This window comes from Bombus impatiens, unplaced genomic scaffold, assembly GCF_000188095.3.
Source record: "Bombus impatiens unplaced genomic scaffold, BIMP_2.2 scf_0899, whole genome shotgun sequence".
NCBI lineage: Eukaryota > Metazoa > Arthropoda > Insecta > Hymenoptera > Apidae > Bombus > Bombus impatiens.
In genome coordinates, this window is record NT_177318.1 from 621,942 (window position 1) to 634,454 (window position 12,513).

Consider the following 12,513-nt stretch of genomic DNA (forward strand, 5'->3'; position numbering starts at 1 on the left):
CACGCACCTTTCCACGAACGATAAACCTGAAACGAGCGTGCCGTTCAAGTTCGACGAAATCCGCGACAGTGAAACCTGTCGAGGAGAGAGGCAGTAGTGGGCGTGTTTCCAGTCATCCAGAGTACCCGGAAAATAGGATGACATCGGCAAACGGAACCGCTTCCGCTCCGCTACAGAAATCCGGCGAGATTAAAATCAATGAGTCAAATATAGAGTTCTGAAAATTTTTGTCACAGCATTCATATTTCCAATGCGTGGGAATCTTAGTCATAATATTTACATTCTAAGTTGATAAAAATCTTTGACTAAATGATATTGTACATTTATCAGAGATTTCAATCAGCGAGTTGATAATATACCAGTCGAAAATTGTAATCAGCATATTTGTAACTAAATTGGCGGATATTTAAATAATTAAATAATTGATATTCTGGGTTCGTTATAATTATTTTGCCCTATACTTTATATTTATTATACATTAGGTTGTCCGAAAAGTTTCTTTAGTTTTATAAGGTGATAATAGGTGAACAACAATTTCTGTTTTATATTATTTTATTGAATTAGGCCTGATCCATTTCGTTCTATTTCTATTTATTATATTCGTGCATAATTTAATAAACTAATATAAAACAAAAAACATTGTGCGTCTATTATTTCCTTATAAAACGAAAGAAACATTTCGGACAACCTAATATATTCTGATATTCCAGATAATCAGAAATTTGGACGAATTACTTTGTCCTGTATTCTTCTACGTTACTGAATGATATTAATCAAAAAGTCGATATTTCAGGCCGGTAAAGATTTTAATTAACGGGGCAACGAAGGATTTTACGAAGCCTAAAATCTAAAAGGGCGGATATCCTAGATTAATCAATATTTCAAATTAGTCGACGAATTTAGTATATTATTTCTTTCTATGTCCTTTCATCTTTCCAGGAAATTAATAATTTTAATCGAAAGATCGAACCAATATATCAAACGAGTCAATGATTCGAAACAAAATTTTTTTTTCTGCGTTCGTCTATCTTACGAAAAGAAAATCGGAAAATGTAATATTTTATAATTGGTTAGCCACTTTGACCAGAGAATCACAAAACTCTTTTTATTATTTCAAGCTATTTAGAACCGCGAATAAGTAGATCCATGTGGGCAATCGATGCCAATAAAGCCAATGATCGCGGTTTGCAGTGATTACGCTTTTCTAATTGGAGCGGAATCGCGCGAAGAGGGGCGTTTGCTATCAATGCGATGATGCTGTTGATGGAATTTATGGTAACGTAAGCGTGGTTGCGGTTAGACCGAAATACACCTGAATTATTTTCCATTAATTGAGAATATTCTATTATTTTGATAAGAGAGACAAACAAATGTAGGTAATATTAACTATCTAGCACAGCAGGATCTTTGAAATTTTTTACGAATGATTAATGTAATCGAAAAATGTAAATGGTCGCTTTCGAACACAATACGTATATATATTTCCATTATGTATTATAGACATAGCCACTAAGTGTTTTATCTTGTGTTTGATGAAAAAGAGAAACACAGGTAGCTTATATTGATCTTAATGTTAATTGCACTGGTAACATCGATAATTGTTACAATTGTAGTGTTCACTTATACGATTGTTATGCTAATAGACTGGAACTCAATTGTTTGAAATAACAAACATAATATCTAATAAGCAAGTAACAGAATAGTGGATCAGAATATTATAAAAAAAATATGAAATAAAATTAATAGTACAATATTAACCCTCCCTCCATAGGCAAATCGTCGATCGTTTATGTTTAAGTCTATTCTTATTTTTCTAAACTTACAAAAGAACTTTATAAAATATGGATAAAAATTTAGAAAAAAAATAAGTGTGTAGTACCGCAGTTTGCCAAAGAAGAGTTAATATGTGGAAAAAAAAGATCATCAACAAAATTGAAATTACTAAACATAATCAAAACTTTTCGTATAATAATAAAATTTGCCACGCTCATCATGGTTATCACGAAATGATAAAAAGTAAATGATTTCTGCAAAAAAAGACTATTTAATCAAATAAACATCTGTTACCTAGAATGACGCCTTAAATAATTTTGTTGGCTGCAAGGTGCGATAACTTCTTTTTTCCTTCGTTTAATATTCTTTAACCGAGAGTTTCTTTGCTGTGTATTAGCAATAAAAAGCGATACACAGACAAAGCTATTGTATGCTCAATGTCATTCTCTATCTTTCTATCTTTTTCCTGATGATTGCAAAATATTACTTGTACCCATTTGCCTGAAAACGCTCGTTTGCTTTTATAACCATTGTGAACAAGTACTACTAAAAACTACTAGTACTACTCGCTTTTTTAAGCTACCCAATTTGCACTATCATTCCAATCGTTTATTTAAGTCATATTCTCCACCATATAAATTTACTACCATCATTTCTACATATATATTTTTACTACTATTTAAAAACATACTGCTTAGTTAAAAATTATTTAAAATCATGGAATTATTAAATATTCATTTTTATTCTAAAAGAAGACCAGACAGCTTTAATTTTTAATAGAATAAAAGTGGAGTTAAGTTACATATTAAATACGGAATGTCAGTAGAGTCCATATTTATAACCTCAAATATGTATAATATATCAAACTTTCTGACGTTATAAATTAGATAATAATTTCTATTTAGAAAAAAAGATCTGCAGAGATCTAATTTTCATTAAACTAGAAATTAAGATCGATATAGGATGTAGATCGTCGATAAAATCTAACCTCAACTGTATATAACATATAAAACTTGTACGTAAATATCAAAGTGTATAGAACCTGAAATATAATTTTCTAGATACAACTATTACTACATACTATACATACGTAGATTCCTACGAAAATGAAGAAACGTTATATGTACCTGTTGGCAGCTTTCAAGGTCAATAACCATTTTAATTAAATATCACATGCCGCTTAACTTAACCTTAGCTTAAATTGCAACCAGTTGCAAGAAACGGAATTCTAAGTACATTCTATGAAATAAATACGATGGCTCGCGAGGCAAGGAACTTGAAACCCGTTTACGATACGCCAGTTACGTATAAACGACACACAGCGGGTTCGCACGTTTAAAATAATCCAATGGAATTCGATTAATCGGTTCCCGAGACATTATCGATGAACTAACCTGTCGTCCAGCGCTAATTACCACTGACGTTTATTACATTGGGAAGGACCATAGACGCGAACGTGTAATATTGACACAACGTGATGTGCGATATAAGGAACTTTTTGTTCTCGCAAGACGATGTTCTTGAACCGGCAACTACGAACCGCAAATATTTGTCTTTTCCACGCCATCTTGACAGGAATGGCGCGTTACCCCAACCTGTGATATAGTACTGTTATAATAAGCACCAATAATACCGATCATTTCGAACATTTTCCATTCGATTAATCGATATTGTCAAGGGAATTGGAATACTTTCGATAATTTGCACTGTAAATATGAATGTTAGACTGAACACTACTAATATCGATAATTTTCATTTGATTAATCGATATGTAAACTGATATACGTATTTCGAATAATCGATATTACAAAAAAGATTCATATACTTAAAATAATTGCAAAATATTGTACCGTAATCGTATAATTTTATCTCAAACAGTATATTGATATTGGTAATCTCTAACAATTTTCGATAGATCAATGAATTTCCCGAAGAAAACTTTGAATAATCGTGGAAATTATACAGTGAACTTGAATTCGTTAAAATAAGCACAATCGATCATTTCTGACAGTTTGTATTCGTTTAATCAATATCTCAAATATTTCGACCAATCGTCGAGTCTTATACAATAATTATTGTATTCCTGTCTTCACGTAACGAAGAGTACATAAGGTTATTCAACACAGAATCTCGCAATCGGTATTTGGCGGTTACTACTACTTTCGACTTCGCACGTTAGCAAATCGATATAATCGAACATTCGTTATGTATCGTGTTTGTGGTATATTAATGCACATCTACGCGAAATTTTCGATAAAAACTGACGAGTCACAAAGTCAAAGGCGTTTCACAAATTTCTCCACGCTGACGAAACAAGTTTACATTACGAAACGAAAGAGACACAGAAAAAAGATAGTAGAGCAAAAATTCGAATGTATTTTACGCGTAAGAAAATTCCTGGAACAGGCATAAATACAACGTCTCTCGCGTGTCACGGAAACAGAACGTTCACGTTTCGCCATCGTCAGTAAAAACACACTAACCGTATCGAAACAGGCAGAGACTTTCAGGTTGAAGGTCACTACGCGGAACGAGTAAAATAAACCAAGAGTAATATTCGAATCGTTTTCGCTTACCTGATTCAAAGTCGTAGGAATAATGTCAGGGGTCTGTGGTAACATTTTGCCAGTGATCTGTAGTCGACTGCCCCTCGAGTCAAAACGATCTTACAGCACACGCGATCGGTAGCATAATATCCTGACCAGAGAACGGTAGAAAACACCTTGACAGGATACACACAAGGATCGATCACGAGCGACTCAACACTAATCGTTTATCACTGACCGATCGTCTTGACACACTACTTGTTTATCACCCGATGGTCCTTTTACGTCTTTTTTAATATAGTAAACTAATCGTTTTAGCGTTGGTCGTTTATGAAAATATGATTGATTTTTTCCGCGTCGAAGAATAAGCAACGAAACGAAGGAACACTTCCTCTCACTACGAAATCATGCGCGAGACTGACGGGTCCGGGCGGTGTAGCTAAAGCCGAGCGTAACCGAGCGATCACGGGAACAGCCGAATAGCTATCATCCCCCCGAACACGGCATACACCGACACTATGGTATTTCTGAAATTTAATCGCTATCGACTACCGATGAAGGAATTGTCATGGGAATGATGGCCTCAATTCGTAATAGATATTGATATTAATCAAGTTTTTCATGAGTGGGAAAAGTATTTTCTTTTCAATGAAGGTTTGTTTATACTTTAGGATTAATTAATTTGAAAGTTCTACGTATAATGATGGCGCCCCGTTTTAATCTATGTTAATGGAATTAATAGTATAGAAAGTTGAAGATGTTTATACTAAAAATCTTTTACTATAGTAATAAATAAAAATTACAGTTTATATACAGTAAATTACAGTTAAATAAAATTACATACGATGTACTGTAACTCTTATCTTCGATATGCTATAAAACATAATTCAGTTAATTATTCAATACAAAAAGCAGTATGATGATTTCATACTTGCTTATATAATTTGTTCATATTTTATATAATGTTCACATTGTTATATAATTTTTTCATATCATGAGATAATAAACTCGAGTATCTCCTCAAATTTTTAGACAAACAAAAATTTATATCGAGATAAAACAACATCAATATTTAAAAGTCTCCAGATCATAATGTGTACGCGTTAAAATCTAATAATTAAATCGTTTCATCACAACACTTACTGTCAGTGAAATTAGACACCGTAATGTAATTCTTTACTTTTTAATTTCTACTATTTCGCTTTATTCATTTTACCATAATACTCTACTAATTCACAAGCTGTAAGTCTGTCGTATAATTCTTCGTCTTTGTAGGCTCTATTATTTTTTCTGTTCCTCCATTATTCCATTGTTCCCCAACATCCCGCTCGGGTTAAGGACGAGAAACTGTGTCACATCATTATTACATTATCGCACATACGTTTTAGCAGGTTGGTACGGGAATACAGGAGGTTCGCGAATTAAAACCTGTCCGATACAGCGGCCGCTACTGTACGCGTACAGGTACGGTTCGTTCTACGAAATACGACTTCATTTCTGAAGGGGGGAAGACTGGTCCGCCATCAGAAGCTCGTTTGTATTCACTCTGTAATGGTTGCCTCGCAGGACGCATAATAGTCGTATCTAAAGAGTTGCCTTGCAGACGACAAATTCCTTTCTCCGGCTGCTTCGGCCATACATGGAATTTAAACGCCGCCTCCGCGAGACGAACCTTTGAAATTCACGGAAACCTCGTTGAAAGATCAAACACTCTCGTGGCTGACATTACGAGGGGTCGACGTGAAAGCGGCGAATGGAGCAAACTGGAAGGACGAACGTAAAACAGGACCACGAATCGGCGAAACAAAAGGGCTCAGTTAAAAATATCGGTTACGTCAGCTGGACTCTTCTAACGTGGGGACCATTAAGTAGGTTCTCTACTGAATCGCTTTTAAAGAAGTATGTATATTATTGTCGTGATTAAGGGTATTTATGTTGAGCTAGTATTTCGTTTTTTCATGACTTTGTGCATTTTTAAAGGCAATTTCGAATTGTTATAAATGTATATAAATATTGATAAAGCGTACATAACAACAAAGGTTTTAATTAAAAAGCGGTTAATTAAAACCGGTTACCAACTGGGCTCCTAAATGAGAACTATTAAATTAATCCTCTATTAGATTGTGCTTAAAGAGATGTATATGCTGATACAACATACATGAAGCGCATTTATGAATTAGTAATGAGTTGTTTCATAAATTTAGGTATTTTTAAGTCAGTCTATTATTACTATAAGTATATAATAAGGACACAATAGTTTCTGATTCTTGAATAACTTTCAATATCAATTGCAACATAAATATCGTGATTTATCAATAATTTAAAGAAATTCTTTTAGAAAAAATTTGTGGGATATTTCAATAAATAGCAATTTTGAGTTATAATCTAATAAATTGTTTAATTCTAGCTCATCTTACATACACTCCCCTCTCTTTAAATACATCCTCTTTACATTTGTCACACATTAAAAATATTTAATTGGAAAAAAGAAAACAGTAGAAGTTAAAACAAATTGATACATTCAACTGATTAAATACACGATACTTTTTGAATAATGTATTTCATGATAAAGTTTGTTATTTTGAGAAGGGATTAACAAAGAACACTTTTTCCCTCTTCGTTCGTTATACAGAGATGCAGAAATTTAAAATAAATGTAAAATGTCATTAAAATTAAAAATCTTTCATACGAAACGAAGTAGGACGTAAAAGCTCCAATATTATTTTACGTTATATTTCTTTCATTTGTCCTCCTTTCAAGTAAATTTTTGCACTACCGAATGGAAAGTCCATGAATCTTTTTAAATCCTGACACACCTGTTTAAAGTACCATAAGAACGAAGGTTACATCACGAGGTATGAGTCAGACAAGTAATTCTCATTAGTGTCGACGAATTTCGTTGTCACAAAATGAGTCCTCCACTATGGTTAATGTATCGGAAATGAGCACAGCTTTTACCAAACATGGTCTGACTAAATTTTGTTTCAGATTCCATTCAATTATCTCAACTTGTTTGAAGTTTCATTCATCTATGTTATTAAATGAACTCTTGACATCGTCAAATCTCGAGATATACGTCGCACTTGAAGAAATTTCTTGTATTCACGTATGATAACGTTATATTAAGAAAGGTGACAATGACTAAACTAATTAGGAGAAACTTTATTATATACTTTATTAAATATCTGGGTATGTAATTACTAATTAATAATAACGGAATATCTGTAATACTTCTTTCTTTCTAATATGAGATTGTTATTCAATCTTCAAAATTACTCTGATATTATTACGAATGCTTCAGGAAAATATAATTTCTACTTTTACAGTTATTCCATCCAGTTACTCCACTGTATTTCACTCCATCCTTACATATGTTCCTTTTTACTTGTTCAATTTTTATAATCACAAACCATCTCCTCTCTCCTTCCATTAATGTATACATTCTATAAAATCTTTACTATTCTATAAAACATAAGATATGCTAAGTAATATTTTAACACGATGTAAATGAGGAATTTAATAAACGAGATAGTATCTATAATATTCGTGTTTCTAATTTTTATAATTTCATCTTTCCTTGTACATTCTCTATTTCATATCAATAGATAAATCATATCAATATTGATATAATAAATAATCTTTGTTACATTGTAAAATGAAAAACATTCAGATTTTGATAAAACTTTCTCTGATGAATCTAGAACGAAAGTAAACATTAACATAAATAATATTAAATCATCATGGAATTCATGCCCAGTATCATTAGAGAGATTCTATAAATATCAGTATTTGATAAGTATCTGATTAACTTCGATTTCTCAAAGAGCGTTCGTATATCATGGCTTTTCTCTACTTTTCAATTGATGCAATTGGCCAATGTGGATTCTCAGTGGCTCAATTATATTTTAATAAATCCTAAATCCAAAAACCAATTAAACTCTATCTACGTGTTCCTTTCTATTCACGCAATATCCACGATCGATCAAAGTTCAGAAATTTCACTTTCTTTCACAGATCCCATTTTCTATTAGCAAACAATCGTTCCCAGATTATCTGCTTTACGTAACCAAGACAAAAGATAAATTAATTACAGAATCTTCTACAGAATCTTCATACAAATTCACTTCCTACTGACTTTCTACGTCCTACGTTAATCCGCCATAGAAGAATGGTATTATCCGCCGATCATTTTCAAAATAATTCATCGTCAAATTTCACGACATTGTGGAGACCGGGCACTCGCTATTAATTCCAATGTCTCATTTACGTTTACGTTCCTGGCTCGCTCGTGATAGCAGTAGATACAACGACCGGTCGATGTATCTATGGAAGAGCTGGCGCCGCGAAAGCTCTAGAAGGCTATCCATAAAACATGCTCACTCGAACGAGGAGAAAGGAACGAGCGAAAGAGCGAGCGAGATGAAAAGGGTAGCTCTGACGAGAGAAAAGAAACCGAACGTCTTCTCGACACGCTTGTCTTCTGTGGCCACCAAGAAGCGTTTAGCCAAAGGGAGTTCGTTTACACGGAGGGTGTAACGGAGGGACGTTAAGACAGAAAGAAAGATGGGAAAAGAAGCTGTTGAACAGTAACGGTCCATCGTCAAGGGAATATCCACTTAAACGATCGATCATATGGTATAATGTAGTTTAATCGTGTAGCTCTTTGGTTGTTTTGATATCGCATCGTCCGTTCTCGAACCTTTTTAATTTCCGATTATGTTCATATTTTCTAGTGAAGTTCTAGCTTCGGTAAATATTTGTGTACTGATGAATAATAACATCGAGGTGCGTTAAATTCTAATTAGGACATAAATTTTTGTAGAAATACTTTGTTTGATAGGAATATGTTTTTGGCATAGTTAGAACATTACTTATCTGATTCGAAGTACAATATAATGTAGTATAAAGAATAGTTGAGAAATAGTTACATAGTGTGACACACGTTACACGAAGGTTCGATTCTTTAGTAATATGTAACTTGAAATATATGTAATGCAAGTGCTATGAAGCAGATCTTTGTAATTCAGCATCGCAGTTTTGGAAACTTTAATGCTTTGTGTAGTTCGAAAAGTAAATTTTAATAACGTGAATCAACGTTAAAAATTAGTTTACTTAATCGTTTGTCAGAGTAAAATTCTTCACCGGGAAAGTGAAGAAATAATTATAATTATAACATCGGTGTTTGTATTGAAATTAAAAATACGAAGTACCTTCCCATAGAGCGAGAAGTTTGAATATTCACACGCGCGTGTAACATACTATTTTTAAGTGATTTTAAGTGATAAGTTTAAAATAACTTTAAGGAAATCTACATTCACATTCTGTCGGTACCAATTATACAAATCTTCCCATAAAAATCGTAAAACTTACAGGAAAAGAACGAACATCGCTAATCGTAAGAATTTATGTACATTGAGCAATGTCCTTAGATAATACGATCAACATCGATACAGGAACTTATCAATTTCCACATTATCAAAGAAAAACGGAGCACTTTCATAGAATTTTAATGCTCTTTCATTAACTAGAAGCGATCAAAGGGGATGCCTTTGCGGGAAGCAGCGTCAAACGCACAAAGATGCAAACAGACACAAATTACGCGGTGCTACGCTAGCTACGGCAATTTCAGCTTGTTTCCTTTTAAAGTCCCCCGCTCGACGGCTTTTTGCGTGCCCTTTGCGCCGCGGAATAGATCCGCGAACCGACTCGATCTTCCTATCTCTCTCCATTCATAAAACATAACGTTTTAAACGAGAACGAAGGGCATACCCATCGGTGACAGAAAGACTGGCCGGGGAAAAAAAAAAGGAGCGAAACGGAAAATCGAAGAGGAGAAAGAGAACGATAATGAGTACAAAACGGAAATACGGTTCCTCGATGATGAGAGGGAGCGAGTTTTCTTAGCGTTCGTTTTATACGAAGATCGAGGGACGTCAGACAAGAGGTTAATTTTACCGTAAGACAGAAGAAAACAAAAAGATAAAGAGAACGAAGGAGAAGGAGAGTAATAGGAAAGAGCAAAAAAGATGTACTGAGAAATATACCGCGCGAGAGGTACATTTCCGTGAGTTAATTGAAAGTTAGATACATGCGAAATACAAGTTGCTCGAGCATCGAACGGTGTCAGGGGTCGTTAGTCGATGAAATTATTTCATCTCGATGGCTCGTTAAAACAAACATGGCAACGGCGATGCACGCTTTGTGCCGTTGGATTGGAGGAGAATTAAGTACGAAAGGACATGACAAAAAGGAGTCGAATGGTTCCACTTCGAGCCCGAGTCTTTCCTTTCTTACGCCCTGTGTCTTGGCACGCATTAATTCGTACCACGTTTCTTTGGTATAATTGATCCACATACCGATCCAAGTGCTTTTAGGCACGAGTGGTCTCTGCGTTTTCGAGTGGACGTCTTCTTTTTTACTTTAGCCCCCCCACAGGAACGAGCCGGCCTTATCCGTGCTCCGATTCTACGCTCAACGCTAGGCTATTCGTCTGGCGAAAAAATTTCTAGCCAGATAAACGGACAGCGCGTCCACGGACGCTTTTAGCATTATGATTTTTACCAGGTTGAAATGTTACACTTTGATAAATGAACTAGATAGTCGAGTTTCGGTCTGACTTCGCGTTACTGCCTCGATATTGAAGTGTTTCTTTAGTACAAGTTCGTTGTTGATGCAAGATGATGTATAGAAGGAATATACTCGACCTATGATTTAATGCGTGATTTGAATAAATGAGATTTACAGGCTATATATTCATGGAATATAACATAAGTTATGATTTTTTTGTAATAGTATATGTTTGAGAATTCCTTGAATATAAATGCGCCTAAACTTCTAAACGCCCGTGTAACATTATCAATAAACCATTGTCAGTTAAAAATGAGAAGAGAAATGAATAAAAACGATAAGTGGTTACCTTTTTACTCTTAGAGAAGTCTAATAACGATAGAAAGTTTCGTACAATTAAAATTTAGATATCCGTATGTCGAGATATTTTTCAAGCTTAATTTTCTAGAAAAAGAAAAGAAAATCTTGCATTAGAAAACTTCGTTCTACATATTCGATCATATTTTCTATGTAAAATCATTCTATTTCCATACTAATGTAGCATAAACATAAACTTTCATATTTGATCAATTTTATTTGTTTTAAGAAAGGTATAGAAGATATCGCATCTCTGGAAATAGACTTTCCCGAAATTTCAGCTTGACAGGAACTGGAACGCTTGTTAGTAGAATTTCAAGTAACAAGTTCATGTGTAGTGGCGAAAATAAAAGTGGAGGATAAACTTTAATTCCGAGCTGCTTGGTTGGCACGCAAGGTAAAACCAGACGCTGGAATCTTGGTACTGCAAATCAATCTTATTGCTAGTCTCGTCTAGTTTGTTTCTGGCAAAAGGAATCCCTGGAATTTTATCAGTGGCGTATTCAGAAGGTATGCCAGCTTGTAACAGCACCCCGGAAATTTTCCAGTATCAGAATATCCGTTTACGTCTGTGCTTAATGTTTCTTTCCTTTATCATTGCACGAATCAGAAGTTTCACAGGCAACTAAAGAACACGATCTCACTTCGATGTTTTAACTTCAACTTAATCTTAACGATTCGATAATGAACAAATAATTTCGTGATACGAATAAGAAATCCTTATCAAAATTCTAATTTATTCGATTAGATTTCAATTCGACTTTTATTCCAATAGTTTTTATTTAATTTAGTGTAGCTTTTTCTCGTCATTTTCACACGAAGCTCCTTTCTCTCGACTATCATTATTCACTGTTATGTTCCCGAATAGCAAAACGAAATGCACCGTAAAATTGTTCTAAAAAATAAGGTGAACTGAGAAAATTTAAAACGAAACATGCAGTAATTAACAAGTATGAATAGTACTGTGTATTGCCTAAGTACGTTACTGCATTTTATTCGCGACCTCCTCGAAAAAAATCGTCGAAACCGAAGTGAATTCCCGATCGTGAAAGAGGGACGGTGATGAAAATAGATCTTCTGGTTTTGCCTTGCAGATTCCTTCAGGTGCACCGAAATTACATTTACCGAGGGAAACGTTCCGAGCAGAGATAGCATTGATTATCCTCCGTTTGTCGCGTTGCTGGACAGCTTCTGTTCACTTGACGAGAGAAAAAAGAGGCACGTACTTCCAATTATGTAAATTAACAGCGGGTATATAACGAAGTCATCT

General features: G+C 34.3%; 1 protein-coding gene across 1 annotated transcript in view; it reads right to left on the bottom strand.

Moving 5' to 3' along the window:
- The window catches only part of LOC100743603 (breast cancer anti-estrogen resistance protein 1), a 166,172-nt gene extending 161,425 nt beyond the window's left edge, over nt 1–4,747 (bottom strand). The window contains exon 1 of the mRNA XM_012390870.3: nt 4,350–4,747. Within this exon, the coding sequence (XP_012246293.1) occupies nt 4,350–4,394 (45 nt within the window). The 5' untranslated portion in view covers nt 4,395–4,747. The remainder of the gene's footprint in view (nt 1–4,349) is intronic.
- Nucleotides 4,748–12,513: the final 7,766 nt, after the last annotated feature.